The 27,296-nt window shown below is 42.3% G+C and overlaps 2 protein-coding genes across 9 annotated transcripts in view; one reads left to right on the top strand and one right to left on the bottom strand.

Annotated features, from left to right (window-relative positions):
* eno4 (enolase 4) overlaps positions 1 to 27,296 on the top strand; it is a 68,449-nt gene that overhangs the window by 10,080 nt on the left and 31,073 nt on the right. For all 8 annotated transcript variants that reach the window (XR_005079176.1, XR_005079175.1, XR_005079177.1 and 5 more), the window contains 2 exons: positions 13,369 to 13,497; positions 14,695 to 14,879. Coding sequence is in view for 5 of the 8 variants with exons in the window: in XM_037122785.1 (XP_036978680.1) it covers positions 13,369 to 13,497; positions 14,695 to 14,879 (314 nt within the window). In the remaining 3 variants the exon portion in view is untranslated. The remainder of the gene's footprint in view (positions 1 to 13,368; positions 13,498 to 14,694; positions 14,880 to 27,296) is intronic.
* LOC119033139 lies at positions 6,842 to 9,150 on the bottom strand. The gene is made up of 4 exons (XM_037122786.1): positions 8,786 to 9,150; positions 8,344 to 8,515; positions 8,090 to 8,217; positions 6,842 to 7,979 (listed from the first exon to the last, which is right to left on the bottom strand). Exons 1-4 carry the CDS (start codon positions 8,885 to 8,887, stop codon positions 7,662 to 7,664), a joined length of 720 nt encoding a protein of 239 aa, XP_036978681.1. The 5' UTR covers positions 8,888 to 9,150; the 3' UTR covers positions 6,842 to 7,661.

Here is a 27,296-nt window from a genome sequence, read left to right as displayed (position 1 = left end):
AGGTATATTATGAATTTTCCCAGTGACAATAATATATCTTCCATTTGGGTCTGCTAGGACACCGGAGCAAATGAAGGGGACTGATTTATGTATGAGGATAGCCGTACCCCTAGCCTTGGCCTGAAATGTTGAATGATATATTTGACCTATCCAATTCTTTCTCAGCCTAGTGTGGTCTGTCACTTTTAAATCAGTCTCTTGTAAATAAATTATGTGTGCCCCTAACTTACGAATATGACCCAGAACTTTGTTATGTTTAACTGGTGCATTTAGTCCCCTGCAATTCCAACTGACAAAATTCAACATATTCCTATGAGACTGTGGCATCAGTCACTGTGTGATAATAAGATTGTAAACACTGAGTTACATCAATTAGGCCACTGTGAGACATTATTACAAAAAATAAAAAGATACGTAGGCAGGCATAAAGATCGACAGAAACATACAACATCAAATTAGGAAAAAAACACAAAATACATTCATGCCTTGCTAAAGCGTCCACTGAACCGGACGCACGGATAACCCCCTTTAACAATGACGAACAATCCGAAGTAGCACCGTCGCTCATTCAGGAGAGCCGTCAACGTGCTAGAGACTAGTGACCTCACTCCAGTGAACTATAATTAAGCTATGGCAAATACAAATAATATAACATCAGCTCAAAATGTATGCCAGAGGATCGTTTCTAAAACCAGGAAAATTACGGGAGAGCCTGTCGCCATGTTATTTTGAAAAAAAAAAAAAAAAAAAGAGGACAAGGATGTTCAAGCTTAACGATTAAGTCCAAAGTAGGCTATATTACCACTGGCTCACCGTCAGGGGTCCATAACCGGTTCAGTGGCGGGTGTAATGGTCTTGACGAAATCCACCGCTGCAGAAAGGTCTTCGAATTTGTGTAGTGTGCCATCAGGCAGCGTAATTTTCAGCAGGGCTGGGAATAACAGTCTAAACTTCACTCCTTTGATAGGACGAAGGAGACGCTTTGCATCCCCGAACTGTGCACGTTTCTTGGCCACAGCAGTTGTGTAGTCAGGGAAGATTGAGACTCTCCTCTCCCGGTAGCTCGGGGGGGAAGCCTCTTCAGCCCTGCGAAGAATCCGGTCCCGATCTTGGTAGTAGTGTATGCGAATGATGAACGGTCTGGGAGGTTTGTCTTTGCTGGGCTTCTCGCGCAAATTACGGTGAGCTCTGTCCAGGACAGGTTTTTGGTCAAGACCCAGAATGTCCTGCAGAAGGCCAGAGATAAATTTGGTCGGATTCGGACCCTCCACGTCTTCTAATATTCCAATCAGCCGAATATTATTTCTTCTTGAACGTCCCTCTAGGTCCTCGCACTTAGCATTCAGCTGATCAACTTGAGTTCTCAGAGACTGAACAATGTTGTCCAGCTCACTCAGGTGGTCACTCTGACTTAATGCAGCATGCTCCAACTCTCTAATGGTGCTATCATGATTATCAACTTTCTGTTGCAAAGGTGCTATTGCACTTTTCAGTTCAGCTCGTACTGTAGCAATCTCGGATCTCAATTCGGTGGCGAGTGAGTCGATTTTACCGCATATGTCATCCCTGAGAACATTTATCATCTCCTGTAGCGAGCTAGCATCAACAGCATCAGCATTAGTATTAGCATCTTCGGCAGGCGAAGGTGGTTTCCTGCCTTTCGTGTCCGTTTTATGCCGTCCACCCGAAGCCATTCTTCACTCAAGTACTCAATAAACTGTCACTGATGAAATAAAATAACTATACAATCGAATATTCTGCCAAAAATGAGTTACATAGGTCACTTAGCCTCGGAGCGCTGGAGCACACGTCTTACATGTTCCGTGTCCACGCCCACTGTAGTGTTGTAGTCTAGACCACACCAACCGAGACCAAGACATTACCGAGACCAGAGAGTACCAAGGCCAAGACATTTGAAGGTCGAGACCGACAGAAGACTAAGACCTTTCTTTTGAAACAATGTGTTTTAAACCATAAATATTGTCTGATTTATATTTTACCCATACATTGCCTGTTCTTTCTATACTAGCACATACAACTCCAGTTTGACTTGACAAAGCCTCATGTGTGTATCACATATGTTGGGGAAGAAATATGGCCCATTTCATTGATGTTGTTCTGTTATCTTGCTTGCTGATATAGTCGGTGCTTTGAAAGTTAGCAAATAAATGCCTAAACTGACCATGGAAAGAGTTGAGCTATTTTTGCTTATTGTGGTCCGCAATTATATATGACCCAATGGGAGCAGGAAACATGCCCTGACACACCTATTTACACCTCCCAAAGGACATTGTTGTAGGACACTTAACCATAACTGTGACATTTCTAGTTCTACAATTCTATTTTATCCAGTTATCTTCCTTCTCTACCTACTACAATTGTCTTTTTATAACTGTATTAAAGTAATGAGTAAATATACCTATAAATTGTAGCAATAGACTTAGGCAGGGTTTTCTCATGTTTCTCACAATACACTTCAAGCAGGGTCATTTTAAGCCACATGAGCCCTTGGAATTTTTTACCATCTAAATGCCTCAAGGACACACAGTGAACATTGATTAAACATTGATTTTATTTGCCAATATTAGCCTATCACAGATATATTAATATCAGCATATATATATTGTCTGATATCAAGACCTTATATTTAAAAACTACAAATACAGAATGGAGAAAGTCACTCCAGCAAAGTGCTGGTGTCAGGAAATGTAACAGCTACCTCGAGACAAGACCGAGTACAAATGGCCTCGATTCCAGGACAAGATGAAGAACCTCAAAAAATGGTCTTGAGACCGGTCTGTTAGAATGGAGCATTGGGGTACTCTGCTTGTCATTTTCATCTGCTCACATTTGTTATTACCAATAGAAACAACGCAGTTTCTATCGTTCAGATAAGATTTAAACCAGTCAGTCCCAATCAGTTTTCCAGTTGACCCAGTAATATATTGTGGTTGACTTTGTCAAACGCAGCATCGAGATCCAGTAATACTAAGACTGAAATTTTTCCACTGTGTGTTTAAATGAATGTCATTGAAGACCTTGACTAGAGCAATCTCAGTGCTGTGATGTGATGTGGTCTGAATCCTGACTGGAAGACATCAAAACAGTCATTTATTAATGAGAAATTGTTCAGCTGTTGAAAAACACCTTTTTCAGTGATTTTACTCAAAATTGGAAGGTTTGGTACGGGTCTATAAATATTCCTCGATGATGTAGATGATCTAGATTTCTCTTCTTTAGGACTGGTTTAATGACTGCAGTCTTCATGGCTTGGGAGGATACACCTGAGAGAAGAGACATATTGACAATCTGTAGCAGATCTGGAATCATGCAGTCTGAAACTTTTTTTGAAGGATCCTGCTGGTAAAATATCAAGACAGCAGGAAGATTTCAGATGCTGTATTATGTATTGCAGTTTTTTGTCATTGATTGGATCAAATTGTATCATGGTACGAGTTGGTTTTAGATGGACACAGCAACACACACACCTCCTGTACTTGGTACGGTGACATGAATAACATTGGAATTTTGACAGGCCACATGCATTATTATTGTTCTTGGTGATAATGTCTGAGAAGAAAGACCACTTTGACTTTTCAGTTCTAAATAAAAAAATGTAAAGTCTTTCTTTATGAATATCAGAATGAACCTGGAGATTTGTTTTTCACCAAGCGCTCAGCTTTTTGACATTTCTTTTTTTCCAGTTTTGTCCAGCATGGTATTCCTCCAAGGGGATTTTTTTGTACCAGAGATCACCTTCACATTAATGGGTGCAATGGCATCAATAACATTTGTAATTTTAGAACTGAAATGATATACAAGGTCATTGACAGAGAACCTGGAGAGGGGAGGTGGGGGAGAGAATGCCTCACTGAATATGTCACCGGTGTTTTCAGTGAATGTAGCGCTTTGAGTCAACCTCAGTTTGAACATTTGTGTACACAGATCGCTCCCAAAGAAAACACAGTAATGTTCAGAGAGAGCAACATCAGATACCAGAACCTTCGAAATGTTCAGACCCTTGGAGAGAACCAAGTCTAGGATGTGGCCCCTGTTGTGTGTGGGCTGTGTCACATGCTGAGAGAGTCCAAAGTTATCAAGGACACAGCACAGTTCTTCAGTTAATCAGTCCTCAAGTCACCTACTATTAACACACAATCAAAGTTAGTGCAGGTAAGAGACAGTAACTCAACAAGATCATCAAAGAAATCCGTACAGTATTTCGGTGGCCTGTAGATGTTTAGAAATATAGCCCAAGCTGATGAGTTTAACTGAAGAACAACATATTCAAAAGAAGGAAAATTTCCATAAAACATCTGCTTGCATTTAAGTAACTCATTAAACAGAATACTTACACCTACTCCTTTTTTATGCATTCTAGTCTCACTTATGAAACAGAAGTTGGGAGGGCTTAATTCAATGTGAACAGCTGCACTGTTATCCTAGTCTAACCAAGTTTCATTTATAGATTGCAAGTTTCATATATTAGATTGCATTTGATGATAAAATCATGTATTAAGAAAGATTTTCCTGCCAGAGACCTGGTGTTTAATAGAGCTATATTTAGAGTCAAAACCAACGGGGCATTATTTGTGACAGTTTGTGGCTGATGAGGAGTGGGAGCTAAATTTAATAGATAGAATTCAATAGGCGTATTTAGTTAGGTATTTCCTGTGCAAATTCACCATTTTTTTGTTACCTGAAAACACAGGAATTAAAGTGGCAATCTGAGCTCCAGGGGCCCCAGATTTTCAGTAGTAGTACACAGTAAAAAACATAGTGTCAATTTAACTCTTATAGAGTTGAATTTAACTCCATTTCAGATAACATTTGGTCCCACTCAAAAATAGAGTAAAATTTACTCTATGGCCAGTGTCAACTTTTCAGAGTTAATTCTACTCAATCCAGTGTCAAAAATAACAATGAAATGTGTAAAAATATTTAACACTGAGGTTTTTTCACACTGTTCAGAGTCATATGATTACACTTCATAGAGTTAATTTTACTCCTAATGTAGTTCTTAAAATGACACTCTAATGTGTAATAATATTTAATTTTTATTTCTCCACAGTGTCATTTTTATTTAATTTTATATTTTATACCTGGCTGATATGTGTTATACTACTGAATTGCTTTGATCTAACCTATCAAATAGAAATAAAACCCAAACAAACAAGGTTACAGTTACAACTTTTAATGCTCACCAAATAAAGCAATATGGAACAACAAAAAGAGCTGCGTCATTGATTCCATAGGACATCTGAATGGCAAAAGGCCTGGGATAAGGCAGGTTGTCAACATGGAAGACAACAAAATCTTGCTTTGTCCTTGTTACTTCATACGCATGGAAATGTTCTTGAAAAGTAACTGTAAATAAAGGCAAAGTGAGCAGCAACACTTTTTCATGTATTATCAGGACTGACTCAATCTGGTAAAAGAGAGGCATTTCACATTCAATTGCACCACAAATAACCAGATGTTGGCGGTAAATAAAACCACTGTGTCTAGCCCAGTTCACTTTCATAACTTTAACACTGGAAGACACTTGCATTGCCTTAACAATTTCACAACCACCTTTTAGCATTTCTAAAGCCACCATTTTTCCAGGACCAATGTCTAACCGACTAAAAGTTGTTGAAGATCGCCAAATATATGCCATATGCTGCTGGTGTTTTTTGGCCAGTGTTTTGGTGATATTTTTAAACGACTTGAGCTGTTTCTTGAAAAAGTTGTGCTTCCCTTCATAGCGCATACACCAACTATGAAGTACAGGTCCTATTTTTTGGATGCAGCGGGGATAATGGATAAGAAAATGGTGCTTTGGCAAAAGCTTTTTCTGGGGATACAACGTCTTGAACAGTTTGTGGTGTTCCACAATCAAATGTTTTAAATATACACACATACCTTGAGATAACATGGGAGAAAATACAATGTTTATTATTTGTAGCAATAAAAGAAGTAGGCCCCAATGTTGGTCATTAGGAGTTACCAAATCTCCAAAGAGGAGCGGAGTATTCCTCAATAAGCACCATGACTGAACTGCATTCAGTCCCAGATCATTAGACTCTGCACATAAATTCACAGCCACTGGCCTATTGTTTCTCTCCATGAATCCATAATCAAAACTTTGTATTCTTGAATTCAGCTCCTGCAGTGTAACATGTTGTTCTTTAAAATATAGAAACAACAGCTTTAATTCATACTGGGCCACTCCTTCCAAAATGTCATGCATCACATCAACTGAGAAGTTCTCAGTTGTGTGAAAATATGTTAAAGAATTCAATAAGCTGGACCCCTTCACACCAAAAACATATGGAAGAGATGGATTATCAGCCATTTCTTGACAGTGAGCAGTGTGGGTGTCTTTTGTGCGCAACACTATTTTGGAAGACTCCTCTGAGAATTCTTTTTGGAAGTCATCTTTTTCAGCTAAACAAAATCTGCAACAGTACCTTGCACTGAAAGACTCCACCAGACCAAACAAGCTATGTAAGCCTAAATTATCACCAGTAACCTGTACCACACTGCCACGAACACGACCACCATATAGTGGAATCTCAATACCATCTTTCTCTAAAACTTTAATGTCTTGAACAACAGGAGCAAGAACTTCACTAAAACCATACCGTTTAAGATCTTGTGCGTGAAAAAGGGCACACAGGTGTATGTTGGCCAAAAATGAATTCCATTTTGGAGAGAAATTTCTTAGGGTAAAATATATTGCACCCAATTTATGAATACCTCGCTTGGAACCGAGAGGATTTGCAACCTCAAAGTCATCAAAGAACATTTGTATCTGCACTGTTTGCTTTTCAGTTGAAAACAAAAGGTGAGTCTTGAACAAAGATCCATCACAAATATCGCTTAGCCTCGAGTCATCAGTGTCTGATTTTTTCAACATTTCTGCAACATGCTTACTTTTAAATATCGACTCCAATGTAGATAAAATTGGAACATACATGAATTTATCTTGAACAACTATCTGATCATATGTCCCAGTCTCTTTATTTAGTCTTGTGTCAAATCTGGAGCCAATTACACATTCAACTGGTTCTACAGTTTCCCACTTGCTGGATAAAAATTTGGATCGCTTGTATTCTGAATTAAGAATTGTGAAAGGATTCTCCAACTCATCAAAACATGCTTCAACTTTCTTGCATGTTTCAGTTTCTCTTTCATTACTAAATACATGCTTAACAACAGTTTCTTTAGCATGCTGCTGGATATCTTGAACAATCTCTTCCATGGAAAGTACAACAGAATTCACTACACTTTGGCCTACACCTGCTGCCTTTAAATCAGAAACTACAGCTGCACAACTATTTACAAGGTCTTCTGCAGATAATGTAGACTCTGCCTCTACATGGCTAGACAACATATCAACATCAGTGGCATTATTTGTGTCGAGAACACTTGGGTCAGGTGAAAAATCACCTTCTCCTACAAAATCAAATGAACCACTTATGTGGCACTTGTTCAAGTGCTTTCTAAAGCCAGAAAAGCTACCAAAAGAACGTGGGCATCCTATTTGGCCACATTTAAGATGAAGAGTCCGGCCGGTACAGAGACCATGAATTACCTTAAGGTGCTTTATAAGGCTATTTGGACTCTGATGGTCACTTCCACAGAGAAAACACTTCATTGTTTGATCTAAGCAGACACTAATGCATCATTCTTGCTCGCAATTCGGCAACTCTGGGAGTTTCCTTTGTTTCCCCAACATCAATGTTGTAGACAGTTGTTTGCAGAAAAGTGAAAAAGTTGGCAAGGGAAGGACTGTACGAGGTACCAAAGATGTAGTGGGCCTTAAAGAGTTCGTCAAGGGCTGCCACTGAACCTGTTGCCTTACATGGTAGTGCACACTTGTCGATGACAATAAAGTAGGTGTGGATGCTGCTTCTCGTAGGCCCCTGAGCAAGGAGGTAAGGCTGGCTGCTTTGGCTGATGTTGTTGAGATGCTGCTGTACACTGGTTCCAGCCTACAACCAAACATTAAACAACAATATTTAATGGCCAGTGTCTTGCAATAGATTATTGTACATGAAACTGAGGTGATGAAAAGCATATTTTAAACAACTGCCAAGCATACTTTTATGAATTTGATGAGGTGTCCCACAGCCTGACTTGCAGACATCTTCCCTGGCCTCTTCCTACCCTGGGCAGATGGTGGCAAGAGATGAAGAAGCAGCAAGATGGCGGACATATCACTGTCCCAACCTAAAGACCACCAAACATTGGGTTAGCATTAAGATAAGATATAATTTAGTATAACATTGCTATTACTATGTACGTTTAATTGATGCAATTACAAACAATAGTAATTAAAAACAGCCCCAGTCTTACCATTCTCAACCACAACAGTTGACTCAGCATTCCTCATCAAATCTAGGAGCTCTGTGCTCGGTACAAGTCCATGGCTTTCTGTGATTACTTTTGCTCTGAGACTGGTGGGCCACTTTTCCAAAAATTTGTTTGCCGTCAGTTCACCAAACAGCAGTCTGAAATCTTGTTCTATCTGTCATTCAAAAACAAAAAAGGTGTAAAGAAAGGAGTGATGAGAGACACTGCATGTATGATGCCCACTGATGTGTGCCCACATTTGTGGAATAAATTATTATTGTTAGAACTCGACTGAAGTACCCGTGTCCTACCAATAGTGAGACATTTTCTCCGTTCACAGACACAAATACAACTGTTAACAGGAATCTGCAAACCGCTACCCATAACACATGCTGTACGGGATATTTCAGTGATTCAACTACTGAAGATATAGATATGGACTTACCAGTCCTGGTGTATCGAGAAACCGTGGGAAGACTGAGAAGATATCTGCTGCTCTCTTTTCATCATTGACCAGTGAATGACGATAAATGAAGGTAGCTTTCATCTTCTCTCGGACAGTGTCTTCATCAGCAGAGTGTTTCAAAACAGCAATAGCTGCTTCCACATCCTCATCAGACAACAGTTTGTCAGCAGTGAAGGGTCTGGGTTGACCACGGCCTGGCCCACCACCTTGAGCAAAAACACAATTTTATTAATCCTGCCTACACAATTCATCAACATCTGATAAGTATACTTACTCTTGGGAGATTTGCTAGCAGAGGCACCTTTTTCCTCAGCAGTTTTTCTTTGAATAGTCTTCAACCGCCATGCAAGGTATCCAGAACCACTCTCTGGATCGTAGTAATGTTCCTGTGTAATTAAATACATGCAGACTGACTATGCTATCAACATATCTAAGGGAAATTAAGTGGGTTGTAAGGACCCTTTTACTTACATATCCATGTTGTGAATATGGGTCTTCCAGATATGGAAACAGAGCAACTATCCCCTGTGCGTACATCACCCTGACATTTTTTGGGGGGGATGTCCTAATGTATGAATTCAATGGTGACAATCACTCAATGGGACACAATCAAAAACAATCCAAACAATCCAATACTAACAATGTTTCTTTAGAGCCTACATGTATGATTCTTACCCATGTGTTTGTGTCATCTCAGCAGCAAGTATATTTATCATCTGTCTTCTGGTGGCATCTTTCAGGGATTTGGTTTTTGCATATTCTTGCATGATGTGTTCACCGCCAGGCTTTGTTGTGAGGATTTTTTCAATCAACTTAAATGGAAACAAAATATACAGTCAGAAATGTTTGAACCATACATAAAATGGGGAAATGATAACAGAAAAACACTGCACATCAAATCGAAAAAAATCCAACAATGTCCACTACCCACCTCTTTGGCTTCATAGTTTATGTGGCATGGCCTTTTAGGTTGGCTTCCTCCAACAGCAGCTGATTCTTCAGGAGGGTCACACATTGTGAAGTTCAGGATGATAGTATCGTCAGATGCTGCTGAGCATGATGATGATGATGACAGAGAAGAATCTGTGCATTAAGGAATATGAACAAAACAGAAGCATATTAAATAGAACTGTTATTACTCCCATCCCAACCTTTAAGTTTAATATGAACACATTTGTGAATGGTCAGTGATTACCAAGTTCTTCATTGCTCAACATGACTCGGAAGGTTCCAGGTGACTCCTTCACTATTTCTTCAAAGACCTCAACGTCAACTTCTGTGTCAGATTGGTCAAATACCTTCATATCTGGCTGCCTAGCTTCTGGTATGTTAAATTTTAGGCACACTGAAGTAAAGGAAGGAAAGGGAAAAGGATGTCACAGTAACAAGACCATTTCCTTCTGATGAGAATCAAAACCATAACTAAGTTGAGTGCGCCTCATGTCTTCACAAAATGCGGAGTTGAAATTTAAGTCAAAAAGTTATTCCCATGCATTTAAAGGCACAGCAGAATGGTTTATGATGAATTAGGTGTATTAACTAAGTAAAAGGTTGTGATATTGTGTTATCCTGATCTACTCACTAACCTTCTTTCATGAAGGCATCCAATGTTAGGTCAGACAGCCTAACATATTTCTGCTCCCCATTGAATGACACACGCAGCAGCATATTCTATTAAAATAAACAAAGGTAAAAAAAAAATGACAACCAAGACAAAACAGTTGAACAAAGAGTTCTCCATTAACATGCTTACATTGTTCTATAACCTGAGCCTACTTACCAACTACAGTCCACTTGTTACACAAAAATCTGCTTGATTACTGTGAACAACAAGACAAAGTTGGCTTGGTTAGTTCAGTTCAGGGTTTCTGCAGGTTTGAGCAAGTGAAATTTAAGACTTTTAAGACCATTATACGTTAAATTTAAGTCCTACTCGAAGTACAAAAAATAAGGAAAATCGGAGACCCAGAATTACTTTCAGAATAATAAAATGTATTGTCATTCAACTATTAACTACCCTCTAGACGTGATTTAACATGCATTGAGACATGTCCCAACTTCTTCTATCCAATGTGCTGTGAATTGTTTCGTAATGTATTTCAATGTAATTAAATGCTTTTGAAACATAACGCTGTAGACCGCTATAGAGCTCCGGGAGTCACGTGACTTTTTTGACACCGCCATGTTGGCAGGAAAAAATAATAGAGCCAGTGGTGATTTAAGGCCGTCAGAATGTACTGCGCACCTTAAACAGATTATACATCACGGATCCCTTATCATGCCGAGGGTGTGCTATTTTCGAGCACTGAAACGGGGGTGGGGTGTTCCACACGTCACTTTATAATGATGAGGCAGCAGAATCGGTCTGCAGTTCGCCTCATAAGGATTGTTCGGCACACAGTTCAGCCAAACAACGAAATCATTTCGTTCAAGCTGTTAACAGCCAGAGTTTTACATGGAGCAGTACCATTATTATAGTTTGTAATATGCCGTGGCATCTCTGTTTAATAAATGTATTGTGCGGAAACTCGTCTTCTACCTTGCTATAGCAAGGTAGAAGACGAGTGGAGGGATACTTCATGTTGAAGCATACTGCTAGCAAACGTGGCGCATAGCTTCTCTCCAACTTCACGTTACAAAGCCAGCAATCATTAATCTTACATTTCGCCCATTTCCCAAGTTGACAACGAGGTTCATGTGACAGAAGAAGTCTCGAATCCAAAAGGGGGCCAAACTCCATAACGCTACATAAATGTTACGTGACGATAAAATCTCCCCGTTTCGCCTGCGCCATACTGCCGTACGTACCACGCCCTGTGCAGCAACACATTACAAACCGGGCTGAACACCGGATTCCACTTCCAGGTCTCATTTGTAGTTTAATTTCGGCGTACTGCTAATAGTTATACTTAATAAAGAACTACACAGAACACACGGAACTAACTGTGAATGCCACCGACGCATTGAACGAAATGCGAATGAAGCGGTAAATGGAAGATTTCAGACTTGACTAAATGTAATTTAAGACCTACAATCCAAAATATGCTCGTATTTAAGACTTTTTAAGGCCTTAAATTGGCATTAAAACTTTTAAAGAGTCCGCGGAAACCCTGGAGTTGTAACAACGCCACTGCAGTACACTTCTTAGCTTCAGGCAATTTCAAGTTAGCTTTACGATTAGCGTACTTGTAAAAAATAAATAAAAATAAAACGTTACCATAAGACAGGCAGCGTATATTTGTGTGTACCAGCATTGTGGAAAAAAACACGCAGTTAACGGTGCAGCTTAACTTAATGAGAATGTCGAACTTCTGAACTGCTAGCAAGTTGCTAGCTGTATGAGACATAGCTACTCGACAGCCATTCAACAACAGAGGAATGGGCAACATGTCGTCAATCAACATTTATGAACCGATAAAACCGTGTTTCGATGGAAAACAATTATTAAACGATGTTACAAACACGGTGTTACTTACCCGACATTCAGACGACTCCTGACCTGCTCCAGACTAACCTTTCAAGTGCGCCAGAACGTTCGAGACGTCACAACGACTGGCGCGTAATCGTCACTCAGTAGAGTTAAAGTAACACTGCATGTCTGCAGGATTTTACACTGACTTTTAACTCTACTCCTAGAGTAGGTTTACTCTCTATATAGTTGTAAGTACTCCATCTAGGTTAAAATAGGTTGACTCTGAAATATTGACACCCCATTTTTTACTGTGTAGTAAAACAGTATTGATATCAACTTTGTAGCCTGGACCCGGCACATATCAGTTAGAGTCAGTTGTATTATCTACATGGACAGGCGTGTTATGCTGTTTGCAGGAGGATGATTTGGTGGAGGTGGAGGGGCGTGATGACATTTTGGTGATGGTTGTTTCAAGCGTGGCGGTGGGATGGGGTGCTTTGGTCATGTACCAAAGTTCAAAATGTCTGATAAATATTGTAATTTAACTGCATTGCATTATAAGTGGATTAAAATTGCTTAACAAGAAGGTTTTAGACATAGTTTGATATTTTGCCTACAGTGTGTATAAATGAGGAGTTAAACATACTTGCAAATGTTGGAACTATTTGTTTGTTGCTAGTTTTGGTTAATATTTTTGCTAGTAACAAGTAGTATTTTTTGCATGATTATTCTGAATGTTTGCTTTATTTAGAATCGAGTTTGATAGCATTTTCTTTTGGTAGTTATTTGTTTAGTCTATTTATTTCCTTCTTTAGCATGTTTAATTTTGTTGAGTTAGTATTTTGTTTTGTTTTGTTTTGCAGTGGCTCTTTGATTTTTATCATTCAGTTTGCTTTAAAATTTGTTTTAAATTACCCAGCAAGTGGCCACTACAGTTTATATGTTTAGCAGTTTTAAAACATCTCCATGTGAATGTAAATCACTCTGCAAATTACTATTGCAATGTGCTTTTTAATCAAGGGCATGAGTTCTGAAATTTCATTTCATGATGTCACTCTAGCTCAAAGGCTAAAAGAATCACATAACTTTAAATGCTGAAAAGGTCAGGAGAAAATGTACTCATTGTATTAACCATTAACTGTCACTTCAGGCAAATTACTTTGCAAACCTCTCTGCACCACCAAGGATCAGCAGACTTCAGGGAAGGGAGGTTTATGATGCAGGAGGACAACTATCCATTGAGACCGAGGTATTCTGTATCGTCTGCAACAAGGAACAGGTAAAATTCATGAGGTCCATTTTGCTTATTATAACTGCGGGATCAATCTCACAGTTAGAGATCTGAGTCTTTCTGAACTGCTTGGACTGTGGCTGACAAAAGCTTATGTGGCAGAATCTAGATATTGAGCTCAGTGTAAAGATTAAGTGTAAAGATTGAACAAATAAAGGTTAAACAAAGGAGATGTTATTCATTATTGCCTTGCCATCCTCTTCAATCATGCAATACTGGGATTTGATGTAAAGAGGCAGCTGGAGGCAAAAGGGGAGCAAAGATGGAACCAATCAGACCATGACCCTTGCCATTTCAGATTTCACATTATCACAAAAGCCAGGAAGATGAGACATGACAGCATGAACCAAGGTCACTGTCAGGTTGCTCAGGGCAGACGCCTAAAGCTAAGCCAATAGGCAAGCATCAACGCTTCAACTCAATAGTTGTATTTAGTACTAAAACCAAGTGGTCATTGTCAGGAGGAAGAGGCCAGTTCCTTAGTCCCATAGATAAATGATAATCTTAGATCATGTCATCAGTCATGGCCAACTGCTCAAAAACACACATTAATCATGTAGTCAGCATGCAATCTAAGTACTTTCTTGCATGTCTGCTCAGCTCCCCAAATTTCTTGTCATACTGCGTTGTATAGTTTCAAGAAAAACTGTGACATAGGCATTGTTATTTTAAAAGTTTTCAACTGATGCTTAGACAGAAATTATTATTTCATCCTCCATGATTTATTGTCCTGCTGGGAAAATTACCCAAAGAGAGAAGAGTATTTTCTTAAGTTACACAGCTGTGCTGTGCACAATGTCAGTTCTCAGCAGTAACAGTAATGTGTAATGACTGGAAAAGGCAGTGCAAGTGGTCGGTGAACAGAAGAGGGTGGAGATAGATGGATATGGTGGATGAGGAGAGCTTACATGAAGGTAGCAGATATTACCTAGTGTCCCTCCACCCGCCAACCACACAGCTGCAGTTCAGGTGAGTGTGTCCATAGCGAGGCAGCAGTGATTAAGCTATTCAGAGTCTGAGCCCTGGGTCTGGCTTTGAATAAATGCTAATTCAAACTGCTCCAGCACAAACATGTATCTATTGGTAAAAGTGTGCACACAGTATTTGTGTAGTGCTTAGGAGGATGTTGACAACTGTGGGCTGTAAAGATTATGAAGATTTTCTTTTTCTTCTCTTGGTGTTCAGAGCATGTCTTCAGCTGCCATATCCAGCCATTTAGGGCCTAAGGAGACTTCACTGGACTGGAAAGCTACAATTCAGGAGACAGCTCAACATGTGACGACTGCTGTCCAGTGGATCAATGGACCTCTGAGCAGCATGCTGAAGATCCAAAACCCCTGTGACCAATCGGAAGTCGACCGTATACTCAGGTAGTGTTCAAATGTTTTTCAGGTAACTATGATGTGTTTCATATCTGGAAGGGTGTTAGCATGAAAAAGCTGTAAGAACTTTGTTTACCCATCTGTATCAAGATATCCCATGGATCAAATTGAGATTTTGTTTTAGGGATGCACGATAAATATTGGCCCGATAATCAGAATTATTGGGAAATGTATATTATCAGCTATATACTGGCATCTCTGAAATTGTAGCTGGTAAATGCAGATGATAATTAGGAGCCAAATTGCTTTCGCTAACTTAACAAGCGCATCATCTACACACTCAACTACAGAAGCAGTGTTTATGTACCTTTAATTTTGGTGTGCAGTCCGCCAAAAACATGGAGAAAAAGAAGTGCAGCATGTTATTGTCACGCTCATGATGTCCAACTGCTGCACCTGTGTAGACTAGAGGTAAGATCTTAAGCCCAAGCCCGAGTCCGAGCCCGACCCGACCCGAATTTCGGGCTGGGTCGGGCCTAAAATGTCAATCATTACGTTCGGGTTGGGTCGGGTAGGGCCGGGCTTCTCTCTCGCTGACTTTTTTTAAAAAATAAATATATGTTTATAAAAATGTATACTAAAACGATGTGTAGATACTAAACTAAGGAATACTTGTTATAAAATAAATAATTTGGATAGAACAGAGAAGGCGCTGTAAGGTAATTGCTATTTAACTACTAAACAGGAGCCACAGAGCCAGAGCATGCTCCGCGCACGTGAACGCCGCCCTCTTAATAATCTTCCCCTCCGCAAGTCTGCATCTATTTTGACCTGGTATCCCCAATATGGAGCAGCAAGAAGTCAAGGAAAAACTAAAGACAGGGGACCTGAAAAGGCAAACACACACCGGTAAGAGTGAGGTGTGGAAAAGCTTCCAATTGATTGTTGAAAATGCTACAGAAACTTGCGTTGGCTTCGCTGAATGTAGTCAATGTGGCGCTTTGCTTTCATTCGAGAGCAAAAAGACTGGCACCTCGACGCTGAGCAGGCATTTAAACAGCTGTGCTGTACTTAAAAAAATCCGTCAATGATGGAAAATTGTCGGTTAATGTAACCTCTACAGACACAGAAATATAAAAGATGTAAATGTTTATACAGTCTTGTTTAACTTAGATTTCGTTACAAAAGACAGGCTTTAATTTGTTATCATAAATCACCCCTCCTCCTCCCGAGTCCTCACAAATAAAATATGAAATTTCGGGTTTGCTTCGGGCTCGGGCCTGCAAATCAAGTTAATTGGTCGGGCTCGGGCTGGGTCGGGCTTTAATACCCGCGGGCCTGGGTCGGGTCGGGCTGGATTTTTTAGGCCCGATCTTACCTCTAGTGTAGACCCATGCAGTGCAGACTAGAGAGCCAGACATGTAGTCCCTGATACGGATATGTTTTTTTTTACAGTTTCAGAGGAAGAAAACATGATTGTAGTTTGTAACACACAGTTTTCTAAGGAGAGGAGGAAAATGGTCTACAAGTTTATCAAGTCCCAAGTGATAGACAATTTATTTAATAAAACTCTTTGCTAACTACTTCATAGCCTTTCTTAACCTCAGGTGTGAATGAACTACAGTTTAGGCAGTCCTTTTACAATCTTTAAAATTGAAATTATTGGTGATTGGTGGCATCTTGAACTTAAGAGTTGAGCGTATTCATCTACAACTTATCCGTGTTAAGTACAAGCTTCAAGGTGAACAGAGAAAAGAATACATAGCGAGTGCCATTTTTTGCATCAGGATCCCACGGGTCATATGTAGTTTGTCATCTGTTGACCTCCTAAGATGGAGTCATGCAAAGGTCAATGCTTTACACTTGCTTGCCTATTGTCCCAGTTTTCATATCATGAGGAGGTATCACTGACGTTCTCTCATTATTGTGGTTTAGGGGGCTGGGGTACACAGTCCTATATTTATATTGCAGTCTGTCCTACTATGGATCCAACTTTGGAACTACAAGAAGAGAAGATATGTCTTGATAATATCACATCTTACAATGGTGCATTAGCTGTTTTACATTAGATAGATAGTAAAAAAGTGTGGTTGAGTCGCTTTTTTAGGATTTTCACCTGCAACACCCCTTTGAGCCACATGAGGGGAGCTTGTTGTTTTATCCAGTGATTAATTTGTGCATCAGGAAAAAGGTTCTAGCTGTTAAAACTGAACAGTCTTTACAAACAGAGCATAATTGATTGGCATTTGGTAATCAGAACATTCATAATAATGGCTGAAAATCAGCAGGGAGGTGCAACCAGCTGTCTCTGGTTTGCAGCTCCCTCTCTGTCTCTCTGTCCGTCTCTCTCTCTGTCTAATTGAAGGTCACTTCACATCCCTACCATTGCTACTATGGAAGATAAGCTGAATTAGGGCCAGAAGTTTTTAAGCCACAAGAAGCAGCAGGCTGAGAAACTCAACTAAGTGAAATCTGTCTGTCTGTCTGTCTGTCTATCAATTAATCTCCTCCGCTCTCTTTCAGTACTATTTACAGCAGGGATGGAATGGTACACCAAATCATGCACTTTTGGGATTTAAAAATGCTGCAATCCCATCCTGGGGCTGATGATATCTACCAACCTATGAAGTGGTTACTGTGCCTATAAAGTTTGTGGTTATCACACGGGAAATCAGTATGAATACATACTACTATTGGCTGGCTTGATGGTTTGTTTTGTGATGTACATAGTCCGATCATTCATTGTCAAGACAATTCATAATGCACTGCATCACACAAGGCACAGTTATGTAGTGCTCATGCAATAGTAATAGGGAGTTTTGGTTTAAATTTGGCTATTCATAATAATTAATGATTATCAGGCATAATTATTGATTATGATAAATAATAAGATCCAATTTACATTTGATCACCTCAGGGCACCACCCTTGAAGAGGGAAAAAGATAGCAAATTCACCCAATCAGTCTCAGAAAAAGGTACTGAACTGTCAGTTTCTAACTTTGAATAATAACTAACTTAATAACTACAACCAAAATTACCACAACAGCTGTAATGGTTCAGTAAACATCAGTAAACAGGACGCTGTCTGACTCGGTCACTCACAGAGAGGGAGGCTGTTTTTTGAGGGAGAGTTCACTGCAGTCTTGGTTGGGAGGGCTGACTGTCGCAGTGATTTTTTTCAACATAAACACTTGGTGAGTTAAAGTTTTTTGCCAGTGACAGCTGCTATTTTTGGGCAGAAATGTGATGAAGAGCCATTAGGATGGGCAGGACAACAGACACTTCTCCACGTTTAACTGCGGTATTCTTTTCTTCATATAAATTGCGAAAGACAGGTACAGTTACTACGTTACTGTTGTTTGGTCCTGTAACATAGCTGTGTGGGACATTTCTCTTTATTTTGTTGAGTGAAGGATCTCTTTAGTTATCACACTGTGAACACCATCAGATCAGATCAACATGCCCATGCTCTGTGGCACTGGCTTATCCATTCACACAGGTTCAGTTCGTCAGTGCTGCACTGCAAATTTCACCCCTCACTGCATCTGAAACTTTCACACAGAGGAGTTTGTGGAGGATTAGTGCAGGATCCCTGCAGTCAAAGGGTGATATGCTCCAGGCTCGAGGAATGTTGAATGGAAAATAAAAACAATGTATATTTAGGTAAGGCAAAAGGAATGTAAAAACCATAAATTATTAATGACAAAATAACAATATTCCCCCCCAAAATACAATCCAACGGGCCAAAGTGCTGAACATTCAGAAATTATGGAACAATACAATAAAACAAGGCCATAGGAATAAGCCTGTAGGATCAGGCTCAGTATGACAACTCATCTGTGGTACAACAGGGAATGCTGCTCTATCTTCCTCTGGATGACAGCAGGATGAACAGGCTGTTAATGTGCTGTGGGCTCTGTGTAGATACCTCACTAATATCACTGACGCTTGTCTCGGCATCATTAATGAGACCTTGCTGGTGGACCTGCTTCAGCAATAAGTCCTGTGCTTAGCTGTGCTATGCTATATTAACTAGGCCCAGTTCAACGTGACTAGATTTCGAAGAAAAGGCTGCTGGTGCTGGTGGTTGCAGGAAAAGGTTGGGATTGGGGAATGATGAAAGTCGGCAGAGGACACAGCTCGTTCCGCTCCTTTGCAAGGATAGCATCTTGGTGCTAACTTGCTTGTCTTGATTGTAGAGTTAGCTGGCAAGCTTTGCATTGCAGGTGCTGGTGCTAACTGATCTGGAATACTGGCACGAACTTCTGTCGCTGCAGTGAGGAGAAGTTCCTTGGGCCTGCTGATTATATATTGCCAATGAGCATATATATATATATATATATATGTAAAATGGAGATGCTTGGGGACAAGGTGGGCTCGGGCCATAACAAGCAGTACCCACCATGAAAGAGACGGTTAGAGGCCAAGATAAAGGCAGCACAGAGAGAAGTTAGCCAGCTAGCTGAACTGCAGAAAGGGAACATGGTGAATAAAGGGGCACGCAGGAAGTACAACTCACTCTCCATACCAGAAGCACTCGAAACTGCCAAACAACGACTATCAGCTCTGGCCACCCAGTTGAAGAGATACACCAAGGAGGGAGAGGCCAGGAGAATAAACAAGCTGTTCTCCACTGAACCAGCCAAGGTGTACTCTCAGTGGCAGGGAAACAACAACCGGTCAGACCCACCAAGAGCTAAGGTGGAAAAACACTGTTAAGACATACGGGAAAGAGAGGCATCACACAATACCGATGCCCAGTGGTTAGTGGACCTAAGGGCTGACCACAGCAACATCCCAGAACAAGAACCAGTAACCATCTCAATGGCAGACATCCAAGAAAGAGTGTCAAAGACGAAGAGCTGGACAGCACCAGGGCCCATACATACTGGCTGAAGAAGCTAACTGCACTCCATGAACGCCTAGCAGCACAGATGAACCAGCTGCTGAGGGATGGGACCCACCCAGAGTGGCCAAGATACTGCACAGAACCCTCAAACTCCCAGGCCTCTGGTAGAGGACCCGGCTTGAGGATGACACAGCTACCACCCCACGAGGGTGAGAAGGGGATTTTATATATATATATATATATATATATATATATATATATATATATATATATATATATATATATATATATATATATATAAAATGTAGTTTCTAAGTCTCTAAGTAAACACTCTTCATCCTCAAACAGCTATTCCAAAGCTGACTTCCTCTGGACCTTTCTTGGCTGGAAAACAAAAAAGAGGAGATCAGTTTTAGAATAGAGTGGTACATGGTTCTTCTGATTGAAAAATTCTGAACATACATGTTTTTCTGGCTTGCACTGCATGAAAAGTGGGATTTTCATCAGAGGAGTGGGATCCTCCAAAAGTTGAAACACACCCTCTGGTTCCCCTTTTTGAATAGAGGGACCACCACCCTGGTCTGTCAGTCCAGAGGCACTATCTCTGACTGCCACGCGATGCTGCAGAGACGTGTCAGCCAAGACAGCCCCACAACATCCAGAGACTTGAGCCAGTCAGGGCGGATCTCATCCACCCCCAGTGCCTTGCCACTTGGGAGCTTCTGAACTACCTCATTGACTTCGGCTTGAGTGATGAATGGATCAGCCTTTGAGTCCCCAGCCTCTGCTTCCTATATGGAAGGTGTGTCATTGGGATTGAGGAGATCCTTTAAGTATTCCTTCCACCGCATGACGATGGCCCCAGTCAAGGTCAACGGCTCCAACAGTGGCTTGCTGCCACGACAGGCACCAGAGACCTTACAGCCACAGCTTTGAACGACCGCGTCAACAATGGAAGTGGAGAACATGGTCCATTCGGACTCAATATCCCCAGCCTCCCTTGGGATCTGGTCAAAGCTCTCCCTGAGGTGGGATTTGAAGATCTCCCCAATAGAGGGTCTTTCTAGCTTCCTTCTTTGCCAGTGGGTCCAACTCACCCAAGTGTCCAAGACATAAGGTCAGATGTCAGATGACATGACCACAAAGTCGATCACTGACCTCCGATGTACGGCGTCCTGGTGCCATGTGCACTGATAGACACCCTTACGCTTGAACATGGTGTTCATTATGGACAAACTGTGACTAGCACTGAAGTCCAGCAATAGAACACCACTTGGGTTCAGATCGGGGAGGCAGTTCCTCCCAATCACACCCCTCCAGATAACACTGACGCTGCCCACGTGAGCATTGAAGTCCCCCAGTAGAACCCGGTTGGAGTACTTTCCAGTACCCCTCCCAGGGCCTCCAAGAAGGCCGGGTACTCTATACTGTGGTTTGGCCTGTAAGCTGAAACAAAAGTTAGAGACCTATCTCCGACCCATGGGCGCAGGGAGGCGACCTTCTCATTCACCGGGGAAAACTCCAACACATGGGAGCTGCATTTGAGATTACAGGCAAACAGACACTTCATGGTGCTGTAGGATTTTGGGCTTCTCATGAGCTTCCCATTTTGTGTGTGGGCAGATCTCCTTCGCTTTGTACATACATTTTGTGTTTGTGTTCATGCTAATAAAGCTCTTTCTTTGAATAAACAGGGCGATCCTGGCACATTTTCCTTTCCTCAATAAATTCATTCATGTCCTTGATTGTAACAACAACAATCACATGAACGTAATAGCATAGCATATATATGTGTGTGTGTGTGTGTGTATATATATATATTTTTTTCTTCTTGTTTAAAAGTAGTGGTTTCATCCAATACTGAGTGAGAAATTCAAGCCAGACCAGATGTTCTCTGGTCAGGCCAGGCCATGATCCACATATGGTATGTGGCTAAATCGATAGATTTCTTTTCTAGAGTTAATACCCCGGTGTGTTATACATTCGCTAGGGCTGTTACTGACTTCGTTCTTCTCCTGTGTGTAGTGCCCTCCCATCCCGTGACAGACTCCGCTTAGGTGCTCAGGTCCTCCGCACCTTTGTCTGCAACTCTCCGCTGAACTATCATAGCCTACGTGGCACCTTCGCTCACCTGCAGCTCACCTATCAAGCCTGTGCTCCTCCGAGCCGACACAGCCATGCAGCACCTCTGTCCACCCACAGCCCGTCCACGGGGAAAGGCGCTTAGTGGAGCGCTTAGTGGAGCGCCTTTCCCCACATTACGCTTTCATGCATAGAAACATAATGTTAAATGAAAGATCTGAAGTTAAACATTTTGCGATAACACACTCTAACTTCTGTATTAAGCAGAGATAGCTGACATCCAGCAAGACTTTCAAACGCAACACAACAAATTGATACACAATGCTAGCAACGTTAGCTTGCCATTACAACGTTGTTTGCTAGTTCATCCTACATAGTGCATTAATTTGCATGCATTTACTTACGCTACATAAATTACACATTAACAACATTAAGTTACTCACCCGAAGAAGAAAGGCTGCTGTGATCATCATCTGTGACGTCCTTGACACTGGCAGGGCTGGAACTCTCTTCTACAGGGATGGTAACTCCACTGGTGGCAGCAGATTTGCTTGGTGTGGGGTCTCACAGCAGCCTATGAAAGACGGCACATTTCTCTGCTTTTATAAAAATGCCATGTGTCATCAGATGTTTTGTCAAATTTAAGGTGTTACCTCCTTTGCCCTTGGCATTATGAAGGTTCACTTCCATCTATGCAGGTGAAAAACTGATGTCACCTCTGCTTTTTGGTCTGGTTACTACCATTTACGTCAGCACCGGTGCCATTATGGTTCAGAGCCTCTTCCCAGAGTCAAGCAGTGAGAACAGTTCATGGTGGGAGTGGAAGCTGTCTCTTCTGATGTTATGAGCCCTGGTCAGGCAGCATGTTTTTGCAATGTCCCGGATGGGAGGAAATGACATCTCGATGATTTTCTCCACTGTCCTCACCACACTCTGCAGGGACTTCCAGTCAGAGGCACTGCAGGCTCCTGACCAGACAGAGATACAGCTGGTCAGTATGCTCTCTGTAGTTCCTCTGTAAAAGGTGGTGGAGCTTGTGATGGAACAGGATCTTGGTGCTGCTGACTCTCTACACTGCTGTGTTGTTGATGAGGAGTGGTGTGTGATTGGGCTGGCTCCTCCTGGAGTCGACGATGATCTCCTCGGTTTTGTCGACGTTCAGGGCCAGGTTGTTGGTTTTGCACCTGTCCACTGGATGCCTCACCTCATCTCACCTCACCTCATCTACCAGATCAAACAGGGGGGTAGGCAGGGTGTGAGGGGTCTCCTGTGATGGCCTTGGTTCTCCTGAGGCAGCAGGATGTGGCAATGTGTTCCAGGCTGGTCAGAGGGCAGCCGATGATCTTTTGGGCAGTGCTTATGACCCTCTGCACCGCCTTCCTGTCCTTGGCTGTTGAGCCTGCGTACCACACACCCAGACAGTATGTCAGTACGGTCTCCACAAAGGAGTGATAGAAGGCCAGCAGCAGCTTTTTGTCCAGTTTGTTTTTCCTGAGGACACGCAGGAATTGTAGTCGCTGCTGAGCCTTCTTAATCAGGGCCCTGATGTTGTACGTCCAGGAGTGGTCTGCGGAGATGTGGGTGCCCAGAAACCTGAAGGTGGTGACAGTCTCCACCTGTTCTCCATTTATGAGGAGAGGGGTGTGGTCATGTCTGTTCTTTGTGAAGTCCATGATGAGTTATTTTGTCTTTTGGACATACAGGGTCAGGTTGTTGTCTGAGCACCATAGCGACAGTTCCTCCACCTCGGCCCTGTTCGCTGTCTCGTCCTCGCCTCGAATGAGTCCAACCACTGTGGTGTCATCCGCATATTCAATAATGCGGTTGGGCGTACAGTAGAGGGCTCAGAATGCAGCCTTGAAGGGAACCAGTGTTGAGTATGAGTGCAGTGGAGTGGTGGGGGCCTGTGGAGTCTCACGGACTGTGGGCGACTTGACAGGAAGTTTCTAATCCAATTGCAGGTGGGGAGGGGGATCTGTATTTCCAGTAGTTTGGTGATGAGAATGTCTAGAATAATGGTGTTGAATGCTGAGCTGTAGTCCACGAAGAGCATCCTCACATAGCTCTTCTTGTTCTCCAGGTGGCTCAGCGCTGTATGGAGTGTGAGGGCGATGGTGTCCTCTGTAGAACGGTTTGCCCTGTAGGCAAACTGGTAGGGGTCAAGGGAGAGAGGGAGACAGTCTCTGATGTGCTGGGAAACTGATCGCTCCAAGCACTTCATGATTACAGACTACAGACGTCAGAGCGATAGGTCTGTAATCATTCAGGCTGTCTATGGCAGGTTTTTGGGGGATGGGGACGATGATAGAGGCCTTCAGACATGTGGGAACGGTGGCATGTGTCAGGGAGAGGTTGAAGATTTTGGTGAGGATCCCTGCCATTTGGTCTGCACAGTCTTTAATCACCGCCCCTGGGATACCGTCAGGAGTTTTTTCTCACCTCGTGCTGCTGGAGAGAGAGAGGTGGGGTGCTGGAACCAGGGGGAGGCAGTGACTGCAGGTTTGTGGTGGTGGTCTCAAACCAGGCAAAGAAGCTGTTTAGCTCCTCTGTCAGTGTGCTGCTGCTGTTGGAGGATGTGGGAGGGGGATTGCCTTTGTAGTTGGTTAGGGCCTGGATGCCCCTCCACATCGGATGCGGGTTATTGTCCGTCAGGTATCCTTCTATTTTGTTCTTGTAGGAAACCTTGGCCTGTTTGATGCCCCTCCTCAGGTCAGATCTTGCAGTGCTGTAGAGAGCTCTGTCCCCCGTCCTGATGGCCGAGTTACGAGCTCTGATCAAGGTCTGGATTTCCTTTGTCATCCAGGGCTTTCTGTTTGGAGAGACCCGGATGCGTCTATCCTCGGTGACGTTATCTACACAGCACCTGATGTAGAAGAGGACAGACTTGGTGTGTGTGTCCAGGTCCTGATCTTCAAAAATGCTCCAGGCTGTGCAGGCACAGCAGTCCTGCAGCTGGTTGAGCGCATTTTCAGGCCAGGCTTTGATGGTCTGGGTGGCTGGTTTTGTTTGCCTTCTGAGGGGGGTGTAGGCAGGGAAGAGGAGCAGAGAGAGGTGGTCTGATTGTCCAAGTTGGGGGAGGGGGGTTGCTCTCTAGGCATGCTTGATGTTAGAATAATCATGATCAAGTGTGTTTTCTCCCCTGGTTGCACACTTGACGTGCTAGTGAAATTTAGGGAGAACCGTCTTGAGGCATGCCTTAAAGTGCCCAGCAATGACGTGCACATCATCCAGATGAGCCCTCTGAACAGACATGGCCTCAAAGTCCGGTGAGCAGTGGGTGTCTATCACTCTGCTGTCTGAGCACCCCCCCATGCTCTTACCGGAGGCTTCGGTCCGGTCACAGTGGTGAAAGGTGTGTCCTGCAAGCTCCACGGTAGCACTGGGGATATACGGACACAGCCAAGATTCGCTAACAATCAAAAGACAACAGTCATGGATGTAGTGGTTGTAGGCGATCTGTGACTGCAGCTCATCTATCTTGTTCACAAGAGATCTTGCGTTTGTGAGGAAGATAGATAGTAGCGGAAGTCTGTGTGGCATCCTTGTTTCTGCCTCTTCTCCCTGCGCCGCCTCCAGCGCTTGCTGCACCCGATAACAATAACGCGGTGTGAAATTTTCATACCGTTACGTCCCTAGTTGGTATGTTCACTCTCCTCAGGGTTGAGGTGATGGCATCGATATGCAAAATATACCGATTTGCTGTCCAAATGAGGACGCAAGGGCGGCGTTTTCGAAATGACATTTCGAGCTTTCAGCATTGCACGTACCATGATGTTTTTGATCACACTAATATCCTCAATGCACTTCTGAATGTATGCAGACTCAAACTCAACATACTCCTCCACACACGTGCCTTGAACATGTCCTGCACTCAAAGCAGTCCTGTAATGCTTCCATTGCTCCTGCAGGTCAAACCCTCAGCTGCTTCACTGTGGGTTTACAGCAGGGGCTTGTATTCAGGAACTAGCATCACAAGCCCTTTTTACACAGCAATGCCACATTATCTTTGAAGCGGTGGTTTGCCAATTCTCCGCTGATGGTGATTCACACAGAGTGAAGCTTCTCTGCCTTAAAGACAAACCGCTGTGTAATTCACACAGAGAGCCGGCGTTGCAGCTCCTAAAGAGGCGTGAAGGTACACGTTATGATGATGACATTGGTGTGTTTTCAAGGTGTTTCCCCGGTGTCCCCCTGTCAATCTAAACCTGCTGACAGTTTATAATCATATGGATGCTGTTATAATGTGAAGTGATTTATCAATCACCACACACCACCAAACATCCAGGAAAGTGATGAAGTTACATTTCTTGCGCTAAATTACATAATTATATAATCACCATCAGTTAACTGGAAGCTGTCTGACTCACTCGTGGGAATGGAGGCTGTTTTCCGGGTTAAGTTAACTGAAGTCTTGGTCCTGAGGGAAGACCGTTCCAGTGATTTTTTTTTCCATCACAAACACTTGGTGAATTAGTAATTAGTAATTAAAAAATTTCACCCCTCGCCGCATCTGAAAGTTTCACACAGAGGAGGATGTGGAGGATTGGTGCATGATCCCCACATGCAAGTGTGCATGGGGCTACAGAGAGATGGTCTGAGGAGCCAAGGCAGGGGCGGGAAGCAGCCCTGAATGCCTTTTTGATGTTGCTGAAGAGCTTGTGTTTGTCTCCGTGTGTTATTTTGAAAAGTAACCAGATGTCATATTGTTGTTTCGGCGCTTGACTTCCTGTCTGCTCAGAGCTAAATTCAGCTGAACTGCTGCATCGTAATAGAAATAGAAAGTCCTGCATATTTGTGCTGGAGGGCTTCGTACTGCTGGAGCTAGGACGGAGCAGATACGCAGTGCAGCTGATCTGGTGGAAGTTAGTCTCCACTGGAGTGGCAGAGACGTGACGCAGCGGACACGTATCTGGTGGAATCTAGAAGTCAGGGCTTCTCTGGTGTTTGCACTGGGTTAACCCTAACCTAACCTTACCCTAACCAGTTAATTCTGGGGTAGATAAAAAGGCCTGCATTTGACAGTCAGTAGTTCTACATCAGGAGAGCAGTAACTTGAGACCAGCTCCCCGATGTTGCACCAATTGTTGGTGGTGTATATGCAAACACCGCTGCCCCAGGATTTACTGATGAGAGAGCTGCTCCTGTCTGACTGGAATGTTGTTAGCCCCTCTATGCTAACCACGCCATCTTGAATAGATGGTTTTAACACTAGAATGGCCAAGATGATCATTTTGACCATTTTCAAATTTATATGTGCAATAACTTGAAAATATGCAGCACTGCTGTCACCTGACTTTTCCTAAAAGTGTCTGTATTTTAATTTAGAACAGTTTTTATATAAATTATACAAAAGCAACAGAAAATATGATATGTTTTACTTATTTTGGTCATAAGCGGTTATATTGACCATACATCATTTTGCAGGGTTTCATCGTTTCATTTTTCACCTGGTTTGCTACTTTCATTGTCTCTCTTGTCTCTATCTTTGTTAGCAGTCTCCAGCTGTGATTCTTTGTGAATTGACTTGTAAGTT

The sequence above is a fragment of the Acanthopagrus latus genome, chromosome 15 (genome assembly GCF_904848185.1).
Source record: "Acanthopagrus latus isolate v.2019 chromosome 15, fAcaLat1.1, whole genome shotgun sequence".
NCBI lineage: Eukaryota > Metazoa > Chordata > Actinopteri > Spariformes > Sparidae > Acanthopagrus > Acanthopagrus latus.
The sequence above is the reverse complement of the archived record's forward strand: the minus strand, read 5'-3'. Positions and strand labels throughout refer to the sequence as shown.